At 35.2% G+C, this 19,055-nt stretch overlaps 1 protein-coding gene across 5 annotated transcripts in view; it reads left to right on the top strand.

Moving 5' to 3' along the window:
• Nucleotides 1–8,201: 8,201 nt before the first annotated feature.
• The window catches only part of LOC117927608 (serine/threonine-protein phosphatase BSL3-like), a 97,603-nt gene continuing 86,749 nt past the window's right edge, over nt 8,202–19,055 (top strand). For 4 of the 5 annotated variants that reach the window (XM_034847216.1, XM_034847217.1, XM_034847213.1 and 1 more), the window contains exons 1-6: nt 8,304–8,935; nt 9,395–9,455; nt 9,542–9,620; nt 9,970–10,049; nt 10,279–10,373; nt 10,485–10,584. In XM_034847216.1, coding sequence (XP_034703107.1) covers nt 8,599–8,935; nt 9,395–9,455; nt 9,542–9,620; nt 9,970–10,049; nt 10,279–10,373; nt 10,485–10,584 — 752 coding nt within the window. In that variant the 5' untranslated portion in view covers nt 8,304–8,598. Of the gene's footprint in view, nt 8,277–8,303; nt 8,936–9,394; nt 9,456–9,541; nt 9,621–9,969; nt 10,050–10,278; nt 10,374–10,484; nt 10,585–19,055 lie in introns of those variants that run through there. The other variant, XM_034847214.1, reaches the window with a different exon arrangement.

The raw sequence follows: 19,055 nt of genomic DNA, 5'->3' as shown, positions 1-19,055 counted from the left end.
GTTGGGAAACTTTGGTGGTATCCTTAAGTAATTCAGCTTCAAATGGTGTGATAACTGTCAATAGGGTAAAAGACAACATATTTAATGAAGAGGCAAGAAGAAAAGAGTTAGCTATTTCCTCTAATACAGAAGCACTTGTTACAGAGAAGCGGGGGAGAAGTAAAAACAGAAAAACTTCCAATAATTATAATCATGAAAAGTCAAGAGGAAAGTCAAAATCCAGAAAAGAGATCAAGTGTTTTTATTGTGGTAAGCCAAGGCACATTAAGAGAGACTGTAGAAAATTCATAAGGGAACAATTTAAAGGAAAAGGTGAAGAATAGAAAGAGGACAAAGATATTGCAGCAGTTGCATCTGATGGTGATATGATCATTATTTGTGATGATGCATGTGTAAACCTTGCATGCTAGGATTCCACTTGGGTGGTTGCTACAACATCGTCGTTTCATATCACTGCACATAGAGATTTCTTCTCTTTCTACACCAGTGACAGTTTTGGTTGGGTTAGGATGGGAAATGAAACAAAATGTGAAATTGTTGGCATGAGAGATGTAGAACTAGAAACTAGCATTGGGTGCAAATTGGTTCTAAAAGATGTTAGACATGTTCCTGAAATGCGCTTTAGTTTGATCTCTGTTGGGAAACTTGTTGATGAGGGCTATCATAGTCACCTTGGAGAAGGTAAGTGGAAGCTTACTAAGGGTTCTCTTGTTTTTGCTAGGGGGAAGAAAAACAATACTCTCTACAAGACATAAACGAGACTAGTCAAGGGAGAGGTGAACATTGTTGAGAATGAAACCTCTACTGAGTTATGGCATAAGCGACTTGGTCACATAAGTGAAAAGGGACTTCAGATTCTTGCCAAAAAAAAACTTCCACCAGTTAAATGTATGTCATTATTACCTTGTACACATTGTCTATCTGGAAAGCAAAGTAGAGTTGCATTTCGTAGATTTCCTTCACGTAGAAAACTAGATATTCTTGATTTAGTTCACACTGATGTTTGTACTACGCAAAGTAATACTCTTGGTGGTGCACTTTATTATGTGACTTTTATTGATGATCATTCAAGAAAGGTGTGTGCATATGCTTTGAAATCCAAAGACAAGTTACTTGATGTATTCAAAGATTTTCATGTGAAAGTTGAGAGGCAAATTGGCAAGCAGTTAAAATCTGTCAGAGCAGACAATGGTGGTGAATATAGGGGGCCATTTGAGCAATATTGCAGAAGTCATGGCATCAAGCTTGAGAATATGGTTCCTAAGACCCCGCATCAAAATGGTGTAGCTGAGAGAATGAATAGAACCATCTGTGATAGAATCAAGTGTATGTTCTCTCATGCAAAATTGCCTAAGTCTTTTTGGGGTGAGGTCATGAGGGCAACTGTTGATTTGATTAATTTGTCTCCATCATATCCTTTAGAGGGTGATATTCCAGAGAGGGTTTGGATAGGAAAATTTGTTTCTTTTGAGCACTTGAGAGTGTTTGGCTGCAAGGCATTTGTTCATGTTCCTAGAGACGAGCGGTCCAAGCTTGACACCAAGACTAAATAGTGTATCTTCCTAGGTTATTTAAATGAAGAGTTTGGGTACAGGTTATGAGAAAAGATTATAAGAAACAAATATGTTGTCTTCTTTGAAGATCAAACCATTGAAGATTTGGATCGGGTTAAGAATCCAAAGCCTTTCAATGAAGAACATGTTGATTTGGGTCCAATCTCTCCTAACTCTGTAGGACATAATGAACACAGGGAAGTTGTGCAAGAAGAACAGGTTGATACAATTGACATAAATGATGAGTCTGTAGTTGATGATGTAGGAGAAAATCCTAAAGTTGAGAATGATGGCCAAGAACAGCAGCAAGAATAAGCTACTTCAAAGTTGCCTACTGAAACACAGTTAAGAAGATTTACTAGAGAGCGTCAACCTTCTAAAAGGTATACTAGTGATGAGTATTGTTGCTCTCTGATGGGGAAGAGTCAGGAAATTATCAAGAGATTCTGTTACATGACAAGAAAAAAGAGTGGTTGAGAGCTATGCATGAAGAGATGAAATCCTTGCATAAGAACAAAGCTTATGAATTGATGGAGTTGCCTAAGGGTAAGAGAGCATTGAAGAATAAATGGGTGCTGAAAAAGAAGCCTGAACCAAACAGATTACAGCCAAGGTACAAGGCAAGATTGGTTGTGAAGGGTTTTAGTTAGAAGAAAGACATCGACTTTGAAGAGATTTTCTCGCCTGTGGTTAAGATATCTTTGATCCGAGTTGTGTTAGGCTTGGTTGCCAATATGAATCTTGAGATTGAATAGCTTGATGTGAAGACTGTTTTCCTCCATGGTGACTTAGAGGAGGAAATATATATGGAACAACCAGAAGAGTTTACAATCAAAGGCAAGGAGCACTTAGTGTGTCGACTAAAGAAAAGCTTGTATGGTCTCAAGCAGGCACCGAGATAGTGGTACAAGAAATTTGATTCCTTCATGGTTGAGCATGGGTATGATAGAATTGCTTCTGCCATTGTGTGTTTGTGAAGAAATTCTCTGATGGAGAATTTATTATTCTCTTGCTATATGTGGATGACATGTTGATTGTTGGTCGTGATACTGGTAAAATTGATAAACTGAAAAAGGAGTTAAGCAAGTCCTTTGAAATGAAAGACTTGGGGTCTGCCAGTTAGATTATTGATATAAAGATTTCTCAAGATAGGACGAATAAAAAATTGTGGCTATCTCAAGAAAGCCATATTAAGAAGGTTTTAGACAAATTCAACATGGGCAAAGCAAAACCAATGAGTTCTCTACTTGGAAGTCATCTAAAGCTAAGTTCCAAACAAAGTCCTTCAAGTGAGAAAGAAAAAGAAGAAATGTGAAAGATGCCCTATGCATCAGTTGTGGGTAGCTTGATGTATGCCATGGTGTGCATGAGGCCTGATATTGTTCATGTTGTTGGAGTTGTCAACAGGTTCCTTTCTAATCCTGGCAAAAAACACTGAGCTACAATGAAATGGATTCTCAGGTATCTGAGGAGTACTTTTAAGACATGTTTATGTTTTAAGACTAACAAACCTGTGCTTGTAGGATGCACATATGCAAATATGGCTCGGGATGTTGATTCCAAAAAGTCTACTTCTTGTTATTTGATCACTTTTTCAAGGGGAACAGTGTCATGGCAATCAAGGTTGCAGAAATGTGTTACTTTGTCGACCATAGAGGCTGAGTATATTGTTATCACTGAAGCTAGCAAGGAGTTACTGTGGATGAAGAAGTTTCTACAAGAATTGGGTCTATAGCAAGAAAGGTATCTACTCTACTGTGATAGTCAAAGTGCTATTCATCTCGGTAAGAATCCAACTTTTCACTCTAGATCCAAGCATATTGATGCCAGATATCATTGGATTCGTGATGCACTAGAGATGAAATTGTTTTGCCTTGAGAAAATCCATACTGATGAGAATGGATCAAATATGATGACAAAACCAATACCTACAGTGAAGCTACAATTCTATAGAAAGCAAGCGGGCTTGGTAGAGCCCCTCACATAGTCGGGAGGGGGAGATTTGTTGGGCTCCCTCGTATGTGAGGGAGTGGGCCCCACATGCTTGGGGACCAAGTCAGTTACATTAAAAAGAAAAAGAAAAAAAAGTGATTGGGAAAAAAAAAACAGAGAGAAGAGAAGAGAGAGAGAAAAACACATTTGCCCAAATTTCTTTAACAAATCGATCTCGCTTCATCTGTGGTCCGATCGAGTTGAAATTTGGAGGAAAGGTTTGAAACTCAAGTATCTACAATCTGAACAACGGAGATTAGATTTTGAGGTCGGGAACTGATGTTACTGCTAGTGAACAATAACAACGTTTTTGGTATACTTTTTCCATTTTTTTTGTTTTTGCCAAGAGAGATTGTATAATCCAAGGCTACATGTGCTCTTGATGTATTTGGCAGCCTCTAGAGATTATTTTAGAGAAGACAGGTGTAACCCATTATTGTTGATAGTGGAAGTTTGAACTGGACTAGGTCCTGTGGTTTTTCCCTTCGATTAGGGGTTTCCCACGTAAAAATTTTGGTGTTTGATTTATTTTTTGTTGCATGAGTTTATTTATTTATTGTTGCTACTTGATATTGCCTATTTGGTTTTGCGCAAAGAATTGGTAGAAAAATTCTAGTGTTTGTTGGAATATTATGAATTCAACCTAACAATATATTATACAAACTAAGATTTAAGGAAGGGTACAAGACACCAAATAAGATTGATTTCAATAAACACCTTACAACTCAAAAACATGACAACAAGCAAGCGCTCAAAAGATTAATATAAGTGACAAGGTTGGAAATAAGATAAAAATTAGGGGGGAGGAGGAGGGGGGGAAATCTCTAGCATATAAAAGATCTCAAAAACACATTTCAAAAGCTAAAGGAGCCTAAACATAAAACATATTGCATAGATTTCAAGAAACATCTCACAAATAAAAAATAGGATAGTAAGCCAGCATGCAAAATATTAATTTATTTAGCAAGATTAAAAGTGAGATAAAAATTAGAACAAAAATTCTCTAGCATGTACAAGATGTCTAGAACACATTTTGAAAGGCAAAGGAGATAAACATATGACATAAGATACAAATTTCATGAAATATCTCATAACTCAAAAACATGACAACACAACAAGCATGCAAAGATTAATTTATTCCATAAGCCTAGCAATGAATTTTGCAACAAGGCCAAAGCTCCTAAATTTATTGAAAGTTTCTAGATCAAACTCCAAGACTAAAAAATAATTAAAACGAATAAATTATGATTGATTTACACATTTTAGAATGCAAAAATAGGGTAATAGCTAAGCACTTGGAAATTTATTATCATTGTGTTCCAATACTATAGATCTAGGGAACCTAGGGGGATATTGGATGCACCCTATATGATCTGGCCAAGGAATAGAAAAATCTAGGATTCCTTATAGATGCTTCCTCAAAAAGGGTTGATTCATTGAGTTCCAATTCTTCAATTATTCATATGCAAACTTTTAGAGTTAGTATTTAAGAATAGTAAAAAGACTCAACTTGATAGAGATACAAATGTTAAAAAGTGCAATATCAATAGGAAATTTGGACTCTTTTTCCCTTGAGATTCAAACTTAGGAGTGAACCGAAGAATTTAATAGTTTACTAAATTAAGTACTCTTTCATTCATTTTAAATATGTTTTCATTAGAGAAAAGTTCATAAAAATATTATATTCTTAATTTAATTGAATGATGAAATTATATATATATATATATATATATATATATATATATATATATATATATATATATATATATATATATATATATATATATATTATAAAAATGTTACAAAATCAATGTATAGAATTTATGAATTTTACAACATGCAAAACTAAAATTAATCTCCATACTTTATAATTAGCCTATAAAAATACTTTATGAATAAAGCTCAAATTAGGAGAATGTATGTTTAATATAGGGTGATTTTCTAATTAATTATAATATTAAAAATCATGAATGAATCTTATTACCGAATTCTTTTCAAATAACACAAAGTTTGAGGAAATTTGAAAGTAAATATAGCAAAATCAACTTAAAATTTGAAATATTTTAAGGAAAGTTGAAGTTGAAAGTAGAAAAAAAAATAGAAATATGGATTTTTGGGGGTTGCTACTCTCCCTTTTAGCTCTTCAAGACCGATATTTCTACTTTGGTAGCAAGCACACAACAGGAATTGAGCCATATGGAGAGGCCACCTTGTTCCCCTTCAAAAACTCATTTTCCTCCTTCAAAATGAGGAATGTCTTATATTCATTTTATATCAGTAAAATATAAACAACTTCAATCGAAAAATAATAATAAAAAATTCTTTATATTTATATTTTGTTTAGATGCAAGCAAAATGAAAAGAGGGTTTTTTAGTATTGAGACTATTCACTAAGTGTATCACCCTTATCAATCTTCCATCTTTTTCCCTTAAAAGGTAGTTGATCAACACCTCTAAGATCATTTTCAACTAAAATAGAAGAAAATTATTCACTTAGTAAAAGGTATAATAATCCTTTAACATTGAGAAGTTATCAAATTCAAGACTTTTCAACATTGTTGTGAGAGTTTATAAAGGCTCCCACAAAAAGTCTCTATTTACACACACACTCCCTAAAAAAATTCCCATTTGTTAACGGCAGGAGATACCAAGGTCACTATAATTTCCTGATGTACTCGCCTCCTCAACTGAGAATGATGCTTCCTTCCTTTGCCCTGCAAAAGATGTATGGACAGGGGGTCCGGACACACCCTCCGAAGCCTTTATTAGTTAGGCGGTCCAGCATATTGATATTCTTGGGCCCTTTTTTAGGAACGCTTACCTCCCTCTTTGACTGGGTCGTCAAGGGCCCTTTATAATGCCTGAAGCCTTGTCACCTTGAAGGTGGGAAGACTCTTTGACTTTTGTGGTCATGATGGTACTTAGAGGGTGACAAAGTCATCATTATCCTGCAGGCGGCTGACAGAGATTGTTGGGGGGATGATTTGCCATCACCCTTGTCTTTTCACTCTGCAGGCGATGCAGGGCAGGTCACCTAAAAAGACCCAGGAACGTCTTGTCGAGTATACTTTTGGCGAAATGAGTAATGATTGCCCGCAAAATACAGTCAGGAATCCTGTTTGGGACGACAACTACTGGGTTCGGACTGGACGTCCAAACAAGGGGCGGACGAGCCACATGTCAGTCCATGTGATCGTCCGGACAAAGGGTGGGACGTGCCACGTGTCATCCGAATGAGTGCCTTGTGAGGCCAGGGTGACCTACCACGTGTACGCTTAGGGGTGGTCCCTACACCATTAACGCGTCCACTTAAGTAAAGCAAATATACTCGAATTTCTTTTACATATTTTTCTAGGTTTTTACCACATTTTTTTTTTCTAAAGAAAACTTAAAAGGTGTTCAAAGGTATAGTGTTAAGCACTTTTAAGGATTGAGATACAATACCATAGCCTTAAAGGTGTTTGATGGGTAGAATGTTGGACAACCTACAATGTATTTGGAGGTATAATATTGAACATTTCAACAAGAGTCCAATCTTGAAACTCCCAATATTTTTCTTCAGCCCCTCTTTCATTAAGCTAACACAATAACACTAGGGATAATTATTTGGTTATATACAACTTTAAAATACAATTTTTTTTAATATCTTATTAGATTTATGGGGAAATTGAAAGTTAAAAAAAAAAATTGATGAAGAGAAGGTAGATGTGTATTAAGTTGTAAGGGCATTTAATCTTAAGATTTTTTAGTCCTTAAAAAATTCATACTTAAGAGTGAGTAGGAATAGAAGTGTCAAAATTTTAGATGAGTACCTTTATATCAATCCATACATTCACAATCACCTACCTACATACAACTTCACTAGTATGGCACGTGCTTTCTACTGGTATATATAAAAAGTTTATAAGTTTCATTATAAAACTCATTAGCAATGCATATATATAAAAAGGTTTATAATGTAACTAATGCATATAATGTTAATTCATTGGTATGATGTATTAATATAACTACACGACTTAATTTTATTTATTTTTTTAATAATTATCAATATTAATTAATCAATTATAATATTTTCTTGATGATTATATTATGAAGTAAGAGTTCTATATAATAAAAAATATAATAACTTTACTTTTAAATTATAGGAATCAAATAATAATTTTTCAAATTCTTATATTATATTATAAATATTAATATTAATAATAATATTACTATAGGACAAGTTATATATATAATATTTTCAATATTCGTGAAACAATAATAATTAAATATTATTATTATTATTACTTTAAGAATTTTTATATTCCTAAAATAATAATAATAATAATAATAATAATACAAATAAATTTATAAGAAAAAATAAAATAGAGAAAATACAAAATAAAGTTATGATTTAAAAGTTAAAAGCATGAGTTATAAATAAATAAATAAATAAATAAATAAAAGTTATATCTAAAATTTTTCCATAAAAGGAGTTTTTTTTTTCTTTTTTATCTTATATTTTGGCACGAGTATTTCTTTTCTATTCATGGACATGCAAACGTCGTTCGTTGTCAACAGAATGAAAAACATTCCACATTTAGCCGTTTGAGTGGTTGGATTTGTAGGCCATACACGTCATGCACAACGATTGATGACCCTCGCCGCAGCTGGTGCAGGCAAAGCCTACGAACTCTCTTCCGTGCACGCCACATTTCAACCACCAGCCTACACATACGGCCTCTGTAACGAGTGAGTGCACAAATTGTAGCTATCATATTCGTATACCTTCTCCAACTTTATCCACAGAGAAGAAAGATGACATTTTCTCAAATCATCTTGTCCCTAGATGATAAGAAAATAGAAAATCCCGTTCCTCATTTTCTTTTTTTATTCTATTTATAATTTATATCTCATACAAACTAATTTTCCATTTAGATTCTGTCAATAGAAGTTTTTTTTTTTTTTGGAATCGGTTGGAACTAGGGTTCAAATTTGGTGCTATTTTCGATTGTTAGTGGGTTGCCTTCTAAATGCTATTCGGGCGAAAACATAGTTCGGATCTTGGACGCTAATGGAGGTTAATTCGTCTGTGCCGCCGGAGACCGATAACGCCAGCGGCGGGCTCCATCACCTGACTTCGACGTCAATACCGCGGCGGTCGCCACACCAATCTCCCATCAGACCAGGGCTGGTGCCGACGTATTTTCCTGTTAATACGATCATAGAGAAAAAAGAGGACAATCCGGGACCTCGGTGTGGCCATACGTTGACGGCAGTGGCTGCCGTCGGCGAGGAAGGGTCGCCCGGATATATTGGGCCGAGACTCATTCTCTTCGGTGGCGCCACAGCGCTTGAGAACAATGCGACAACTTCTGGTGCTCTTAGCTCGCCAGGAAGCTCCAGCATTAGTACGTTCTTTTTTCCGCGAATTTGGTAGAATCTTTATTCTTGCATAAATGCGTAGAGCCAACAATTCATGAATAGGAAACATGCATGTGTAGAGCCCTAAGTTTTCTGAATGTTCATAATTTTGGTATAACGGTGTAAGGAATATGTTATAACACAGAGTCTGAAATATTCCTACATTGATAATTAGGTACAGGAAGCATATGGTATGTGTAGAACCTAGAGCCTTAAATTTCCTGGATATTGGCAATTTACAAATGGTAAACCTGCTGAAATTGAATTATATAGGAACTTATTAATGGTGGCCTCCAATTTTTAGCATATCCATTTGCACTAATTAAGGTGTGGAGGAAAAATGAGGTGGGATTTGGGTGTATGATATCTCTGTGTTGATTCTATCATTTTTAGCTTATCATGTTTCAAGTTTCTACATGGCACATTAAAACTTTTTGAAATTGCAGGATTGGCGGGTGCAACTGCTGATGTCCATTGCTATGATATTTCATCCAAGAAATGGTCTAGGTAAGTTGTGGAAATTGGAATTACTCATGACATCTTACATTATTGTTAAATAACCCTTACCTTGCTGTTCAATGTTCTTTTTTCAGGATTACTCCTCTTGGAGAACCACCCACACCTAGGGCGGCACATGTTGCTGCAGCAGTGGGCACCATGGTTGTTATTCAGGTTGGCATTGAGTGGGATATCTGATTTATGTTTTGTTTATTAATTTGTACTTCTATTATACTCCTAATAGGAGCGCATGTAAAGTGCATTGAGGATTTACACTTGTGGAATTAACTGATGGAACTAGATAATTGTGGATGAGTATGTAGCAGTGGTTAAGGTTAGAAAGTTGGCGGTTGTGGCTGAATGTTGAGGTTGTTTTATAACTTACTATCACCAATATCATTAATTCATCCTCATTGAATATATAAGAAAGAACAGGAAAGTCTTCCTCCAGTATGATGCTATGGATTTTATTGTATTATAAGTGTAACACAAACTCAAAGAGTTCTTGTTTGGTTCAACTCAGGGCGGAATTGGTCCAGCTGGTTTGTCTTCAGAGGATCTTCATGCTCTTGATCTCACGCAACAGCAGCCTCGATGGCATAAGTAACAATCTATATTAAAATAGCTGCTTTTGCGTATCTTATTGCTGTTGCCTCTGTTCTTAAGAGAAATAGATTGGTTTATTTACCAACATGACCCATTGTTAGATCAGGCAATGTTGCACAAGAGTTTGAAAATGTTGCCCTGTACCACCTGATTTTTATTTTTTGTCAATTGATTCCAAATGTTGTTTGTTAAAAAGGGATTTTTTTTTTTTTTTTTTCTCTTACAGGGTTGCTGTTCAAGGCTCTGGTCCAGGACCACGGTATGGACATGTAATGGCTCTCGTGGGGCAGAGATTTCTCATGGCAATAGGGGGGAATGATGGTAATTCAGTTCCTCTTCTAGCTTGGGACCTTTATTCACTCTTTCAATACTGAATTTTTGTCATTTACTCATAGTTTAGTTTTGAAAAAAAATTTAGTGCATGTATTTCAGGGAAGCGGCCATTGGCTGATGTTTGGGCCCTGGACACAAGTGCCAAGCCTTATAAATGGTTAAAGTTGGAGCCAGAAGGTGAAGGTCCACCTCCATGCATGTTAGTTTCCTACCTCATTTTCTTCAGATCTATATCCCTTGTGATGTGCAGACACTTTGTTAAAGGGATTATGTCAACATTGCTATAAAATTTTAAATATTAAAAAACTTAATATTTCCTACAAATAGTATTGGGAATATTACACTTACACTAATACATCACGTGCCAAGCCACACAAACCTTTTTTTTTTTATTCATAAAAGATTGCATTCAATGAATGCAATTCTTGATAACAATTTGTCTTAACAAACAGCAATTACCAATTGTAGTTTTCGAGTAATTTTAAAGTTACTAGACCTTTTCACACTTCAATTCATTTTATCAGTTTTGGCAAGACTTTTAAAAAACAAAACTTCTCTTTCCCAAATTCATGTTGCACCACTATCCTTAAGAGTTTTTTAACTACCAACCCAGGAAAAATTAATTGATGTATTACCGCAATAGGAGTAATTTTTTTTCTTTTTTAAAGGAGGAATGCATTCTTTACAATTAGAGAAATTTCCTTACACACTCGGAAAGGGTGGACAATTAATCAAACGGAGGGAATCAGCCAGGAAGAAGGAAAAGCATCCTAGGTCTAGTTGATATCCAAAAGCTGCTAGCAACAATTAGGTGAGGGTGTTGGGGTGAACCATAGAAGTTTAGTAGAGCCAATTCAAGTGTTGGCTAGGTGTAATTGAGAAGGTAAATTGTTTCAAGCACCAGTAGAACTAGAAGCCCCTTGTTTCAAAGTGAGGAAGGGTATTCACATTTCATTTGATGTCTAGAAGTGAATTAAAAGATAAGATTTGGTAATTCTAGAGATTCTCTAGTGGAAAAATGGAGATCTCATATGTTGCCCATAATACATGGAAGAATTGAAGTAGTTTAATGGAATCGATTGGCCTGAATTCTACATGGAGAACATAAGCCAGATGAGGCAATAGAAATTTTTTTCTTTTTGTAAGAGTAGCTACAAACCTTTTAGACCAATGAGGGTTGGGGATGAGAGAAGAGCTCCATTTGGTTTAAAGAAACACAAGCCCTTCATGATATGCTACACTGAAAAGAACAAGTAGAAAAAGGAATAAATATATTGATAGTTCAATTATTTTTCCGTATTTGCTGAATGTGGTTTTTTATGAGAAAAAAATAAAGCTTTCTTGTTTTGCAATGTGTGGCGTAAAATGCCATGTAGCTTTCCCTTATTATTTGGTATAAAATATCATTCCTTTTAGGTTTTTCTTTTTTTTTTTTTTTCATTTTAATTTTCTCTATTTTTTAATATAAATTAGAAGAAAAATTCTTTGCTCAAGTCTTATTATGATTGAGTAGCTATGTCCAATTTTTTTTTTTTTTTTTTGTACCCAAAGCTAATAGCTAGTTGTGATGCTGACTGCTGAGTGGCACAAACACTTTTTAGACCTGATGGGTATGGCACTTCCCTAACACTCTTTAAACATACATCCGACACTCCTTGGATGTGCTTTGCTTATTATCGCCTTGTCTTTGTATTCCTAAAATAACATTGATAATTTGTCTCCCTATAACAATAGCAAGTTGAGAACTTGAAGGAGAAGATTTTGCATATGTCCTTGTAAGGCTTGTTTACAAACTTAGGACCTGCTGGACCATTTACCCTCAGGAATGAACAAACTGGAAAAAGTAGCATGGATATGTTGTGACCTTTGGGATACTTCTCTGATGTTGCTATACAAAAACCCTTTAAGGACGCTCAGTGAATCTGCCAAAATATGTTTGAAAAATGGGTTTAATAGTGAAATGTGATTATTTGGCAGCCTGATCCTCTCTGTTTCCTGTTTTGTAAGAATTAATAATGTCACCTTCTCTATGTCTTGTTGAATTTGCCCTGTGTGTGTGTTCTAGGATAATAGTTGTTATGTTACAAGGCCACCTTGTCATATGAAATTTTCAGTTTCCTTTTCTTTCGATGTGCTGTTATAACCATTTTTCTCTTGATGGAAAATTCTCTCAAGTTGTTTTTAAATTATTGAACCATATATGCTAGTAAGCCTTGTTACGACTATTGGCATTGGCTTTGGCTTTATATACCATGTTATAATCCAAAAGGGTTTGTGATTAGTTTACAACCTGCTCTTAACCCGATGCCAACCTCTATGAATTATCTCATATTCCCTGGTTGGTGCCAAGAGGGTGAATTTCCATGAGTATTGGGCAAGATTTGTAGGCAATATGAAGACCTACCTGATTTTTATTAAGTTTACAATCAGTCTACAATAAATAACTGTACATAATTCCCTGGACTAGAAAAAGGTCTATATCAATAGAGTAGAACTTGATGTAGGTATATATATTCATTTCCTAAATTATTATTATTTTTTAGGAAATCTAGGAGATATTTTTCTGCTATTCAAATATTTTTATTTCGTTTAAATAATAAATCTGATTATATAAGATTCTAGGAGTTAGTTGTTGTTCTTTTAAATTGTTGTTTACAGTTTAAATTTAAATCTTTTATCCTGTTTTTAGGTTTTAGGTTGTTAGCTGAGTTTGAATAAGTCTCCTAGTTTCTAGGCAGCAGAATTGTTAGCTATTCTCTAGCTATCTATTTAAATAGTTGTACTCTTTATTATTATTATTATTATTTTGTATAAGAGGAAATGAAAGGAAAGAAAAGAAAGATAAGGAGGTAATAAAAAGTGAGAATGAGAAGAAGATAGAAGGTCTTTATTTTTATTTTTTATATTTTATTTTCCTTTTATGAGAATGAGTCATGTGCGAGAGGAGAAGATTGATATAGATCAATGGATATGAGAATGAACATTGTACTTAGAAACACTGGAAGTGAATTGTGGTATAGTAGATAGAAGAAAGAATGAGGCAAACTAGATAGCATGAATCCTCTTGTTACTTTATTAGATTGGCAAAACAAAACTAAAATAAGAATCTAAGAAACAATCAAAGAATAATGGGTGCCTAGTATGTCAGGAGTGTTGGTTAAAGAGGACTTATTGAAAGTTTTTCACAAATTCTTTGGTAATGAGATAATAGGAGCACTATTCTCCTTCATTGCTTTGGTGCCTAAGAAGTGTCAAACCACTAGAGTTTTTTATTTTAGACCCATTAGTTTGGTGACTAGCCTTGATAAGACCATTGTTAAGTGTTGTTTTGTCCAAGTAGTTAAGAGGAGTTTTACATGAGACTATTCATCTTTCTCATCACTCCAGATGGAATATTAGTGACCAATGAAGTGGTGGATGAGAAAAGACCTTCAAGAGAAGAAGGACGGACTTTAAGATTGATTTTGAAAAAGCTTATAACCATGTGAAATGAGATTTTTCAAATCATGTTCTAGAGGAAAAAGGTTTTGGAGCGAGATGGAGATCTTAGATTTATGTATGCATATCAACAACTAATTTTGTTGTGTAAATTAATGGGTGTGTGAGAGGATGGGTTAAGGCATATAGGGGCTTAAGGCAAGGTGACTCACTGCTATGCCCCTTTCTTTTCACTTTAGTAGCTAATGTCTTAAGTAGATTGATGTTGAAAGTATAGTAGTGTAGGTTTTTAAAGTGTTTTCAATTGGTAGATCTTAAGTGAGGGCAACCCATTTACAATTTAGAAATGACACCATTTTTTTTTCCACAAGCTAGACTACTCAACTTGTGAAAACTTTAATTGATTTACATGGTGTTTGGGTGGGTCTCTAGGCTCATGATGAATTTCAATATTAACACTTTGTTGGGTATATATGAGTTAGGACCAAGTTCAGGCTTCAAACTTTTTTAGAATGTGGGGGGTGTTTAAGTGCCTCATATCTTATTTGAGCCTCCCCTTGAGTAAGGGAGGAACCTAAGAGCTATTTCCTTTTGGGATTTGGCTAGAGAAACAATTTCTAAATGATTAAATGGTTGAAAAAGAGCCATATTGATCTTTTGGTGGAAAAATAACTCTTTGAACTCATGTTTGTTTCCTATTCCCACTTATTTCCTATTAATTTTCAAAGTTGTAGGTAAGGTAGCATAGGATTGAGTGATTATAGAGAGATTTTCTTTGGTTAGGAGTGAGGGAATTAAAGAGAGATCACCTTGGATAACATCAGGTATGTAAACCTAAGAAGGAAGGGGTTTTATGTATAGGTAGGATTTCCCTAGGAAGTAAAGCCCTCTGAGGGAAGTGGTTGTGGAAGTTTCCTAAGGAGAACAATGCTTTATGGTACAAGGTCATTTTGAGTATCTATGGGTTGCATTCTAATGGTTAGGATGCCAAAGCTTTTATCATGTGTTCGTATTGCTGTCTCTGGAAGGTTATTGCCTAAGTCTTATTTGATTTTCCTTGATTCAAGATAAGCTAAGGAGATCATAAACTAACACCCTTTTGTTAGAGAGAGAGAGGAGACGATACTTCAAAACCTTTTGAAGTGCCTTTTAGCATCTTCAATCCTTAGCAGACAAAGTTAAAGACAACCCTGAAGCTTCGTCTAGAGAGATTGAAAGAAAATCTTGAGAACCCTTATCGTTTCGTTAGGGAGAGAATATCCAAATCTAAAGAAAGAGGGATCCTCTCTTCCAAATAAAAAAAGGGTCAACCACTTTAGGCCTAACTAGAGCATGAAAGAAGCCATTGGGTTAAGTCTTGTCCTCACTCATAACAACCTTCTTATGCCTAAACTGGTGGCCCATTTCATTAGGCCTTGCTATAACTAGACCATAAAAACTGCTTTGACCTTTCAAACAAGCCCTCTTCACCATGCAACCTTTTTTTTTTAAATAGGGAGAGGCATAGAAAAAGTATATTAATAAAAACAGGGCACCCATACACTAATCCAAAAGCATATAGGAGGTATATAACAAGTGCCTATAGGCAAAAACAAAAGAAAGAGGGATACAAAAAACTCACTTGCCCTCATCTATAATCACTCAAAAAAGTTAATTAAAGAATTAGGCCCTTCAGCTATACACAACTTAGACCAATACCACAAATTACAAACAAAAGAATATTTCGACCTTTGGATAAAAAAATCCTCATTTTTAAAAGCAACCCTATTTCTTTCCTTCCAAACCGTCCAAAAAAGGCACAAAGGGGCTGCTCTCCAAACTTTTACTTGCTTCTTGCCCACAAACACACCATGCAACCCTTATGTTTCATGGGTCTCTTGGGATTCTTCATAACACTTTCATAGAGAGGTCCATGGTCCTAAAAAAGATACATTATAGCACTCTATTGAATCTATTCAATTGTATGTGCCAAATATGAACCTTTATTAGACCCAACAGGTCCTCAATGAGAGCCTTCCTGCCACTCTGGTCTGACACATGTATCCCCTCCCTTCCATTTGCCCCCTTGCTCACTTTTTTAGGAACCTACCAAGAGACTGATGAATCCCATCCTCCATTAGAAGCTTAGAGAAATTTGTTATAGTTGATCTAATCTTGCTACACTTTTTATCCAAGATAGCCACATGTGGTCCTACTAAGACATTCCTCTTCCCCACACACATCAAGGTGCATGATTCAATCTCTTCTTCAACCTTGAGACTTACTTTCTCTTTCTGGGTTGGCTTTGAAGGGGGTCTCGCTATTGCAACAAACTTTAATGGAGAACCACATTGAATTTTCTCACCATAATGGAATTGAGGACATGAAACCCACTTCCACCTCTAGCTTTTCTGATTCCTCCTAACCAACATTTTTTACCAGGATTCTAACCTGTGACAAGGTCTGATGCAATTTGTATCTTCATCCACCACTATGAAGCCATCACAGGCATCTCCTATTTCTTGAAAGAACTCTCATCCCTAAAGGTGTGCCTTGGAACTCTCACCCAAGATTCATTTCTCTAAAAGCCCACCCAAGAGCATCTCGATGTGATAATCTACCCACCTAAAGTGAATGGTTTTCCTTAGGTTATTGATTTAGGGGCTACTGATCATATGACTAGTCATTCTTCCTTACTTGAATCTCAGATGCCCTCATCTGTTAAGTCTATTTAGGTTGCTAATGGGATTCCTATGCTGATTTCAGGAGCCAAGACTATCTCACTTCCCCTTACACTCTCGATTTGCTCTGTCTTATTTGCATCTAGTCTCTCTAATAGTCTTCTTTCTATTAGTAAGATTATCAAACATCTTAATTGTTTTGTAACTTTCAATTCTATTTACTATGTGTTTCATGACGATCTTACAGAGATGACAATTGGCATTGGTAAGGAGAGAAGAGGTCTTTACTAGTTGGAGGGGGCAAGGGAGTTAAAATTTGAATATGACCGTTGTATTTTTCAAGTAGCAAGAGAGACATCTAATAGAGAACAAATTCTTTTATGGCATACTAATTAGGTCACCCATATGTTTCTTATTTAGAGCTTTTATTTCCTTAGTTATTTAAAATTTTGCAGTTTCTAGTTTAAGGTGTGAACAATGCAATTATGCTAAAAATCATCGTGTACCTTTCAAAATATGTCTCAATAAAAGTTTAATTCCTTCTATCCTGATTTTTACAAATGTTTGGGGTCATTTTTCTACTCCCTTTGCTTTGGGTCATAAATACTTTGTCTTTTATTGATGATTGTACCAGGGTGAGCTGAGTATATTTGCTTAAGTCTAAGAATGATGGTCTACATGTTATTCTTCAATTTTCCAAAATGATTGCCATATAATTTACTATTCAGGTTAAGGTCTTTTACTCTGACAATGATCATGAGTTTGTGAATCAGTCTCTTGCTAATTTGTTCAAAGAAAATGAAATCCTCTACCAGACAACACGTACATACACGCCACAATAGAACAACATAACATAGAGTAAAAACCGCCACATTTTAAAGGTGGCTTGGGTTTTATGCTTTAATATGTATGTTCCAAAACGTTTTTAGGTTGAGGCTATCATGATTATTGTTTTTTCATCAACTGAATGCCTACTCATGTCATTGATTATCAAATTCCTTTGCGAATGTTATCACAATTTCACCTCATTCCTTCTGCTTTGAATCTTTGTCATAAAGTTTTCTGTTGTGTATGTTATGCTCATGTACACTCTCATCAAAGGAATAAACTTGATCCTCATGCTCTTAATTGCATCTTTCTTGGTTATTTTAATTCCCAAAAAGGCTATAAATGCTTTCATTCTCCTGCAGACAAATACTATGTCTCCATGGATATTCAATTTTGCAAAGGAAAGTCTTATTCTTCTGGAAATGTGTCTCTAGTTCCTCTTCAAGGAGAGATTAGAAGTGAGAAGAGGGTACGAATTTTAGGTCAGGAGGAGGATTCAAATGATTTGGGTAAAGGGAAGTCTTTAGATGCTCCTAACCCTATGACACTTGAGTTTGAATCTGAGGAAAGAAAGGATGAAAAACCAGCCAGATTATTCCAACAATGTTATAAAAGGAAGAACAAATATGCTACTGTCATACCCTCCCTAGGCTTCGATACTCTTAATGATGCTACCATGCCATTGGATGACACTTCCGAGACTAATCCTGAGGTACATGTTCCTTCACCTTTAACTTTAGAAATTGCTATCTTGAATCCACAAGTTGGTGATCAAGGTAGGAGATATCCTCTTCGTGATCGTAAAGAATATGATAAGTTGGGTTTCTCAAAATTATCTTCTAATGTTGTATATCCCATTTATGATTTCATCTCTCATCATTGTCTATCTAAGACTCGCCTTGTTTTTGCTCTTCAATTGTCTTTTGTGTTTATTACTAGTCATTTTCAAGAAGCCCTTGAAGATTTTGAGTGTAAGTTTGCAATGGTAGAAGAAATGAAGTTTCTGAAAGAACTTTACTTGGGAGATGGTCAAGCTCCTTAAGGAAAAGAAGACAATGGAATGTAAGGTGTTTCAAATAAAGTACAAGTTAGATGGAATAATTGACTGGTACAAAGCTAGACTGGTTGTCAAGGGATACAAGTAGACTTATGGAATTGACTATCAAGAGACCTTTGCTCCTATAGTCAAGATAAACATTATGAGAGTCAGACTCTCTCTTACAATCAATCTAAACTGACCATTAAGACAGTTTGATGTAAAGAATGTCTTTCTTCATGGTGATCTACTAGAGGAGGTGTACATAGATCCCTTTTGGTGTTTACACTAAAAAGAGGCAAGGTATGTAAACTAAAAAAGGCTTTGTATGGATTGAAGCAGTCACCAAGGGCATGGTTTGGCAAGTTGAGCTACTTGATGGAGTATGGTTTTAAACAAGCTATAGTAGATCACACTTTGTTCTATAAGAGAGATGGTGATCACATTACTTTTCTTATTGTTTTTGTTGATGACATGATTGTTATAGGTAGTAACTCAACAAAAATAGAGAAGCTTCAGAGGTATCTGGCCAAGGAATTTGAAATGAAGGACTTGGGTATTGTAAAATACTTCTTGGGTAGTGAGGTGTCTCGATCCAAACAAGGACTTTTTCTTTCACAATGGAAGTATACATTAGATCTCTTGATTGAAACTAGTAACTCTGCTTGTGAACTTATGGATACTCCCATTGAGATAAATCATGGCTTG

This window comes from Vitis riparia, chromosome 13 (assembly GCF_004353265.1).
Source record: "Vitis riparia cultivar Riparia Gloire de Montpellier isolate 1030 chromosome 13, EGFV_Vit.rip_1.0, whole genome shotgun sequence".
NCBI classification, from domain to species: Eukaryota; Viridiplantae; Streptophyta; class Magnoliopsida; order Vitales; family Vitaceae; genus Vitis; species Vitis riparia.
Note: the sequence above shows the minus strand (reverse complement) of the source record. Positions and strands in the feature narration are given on the sequence as shown.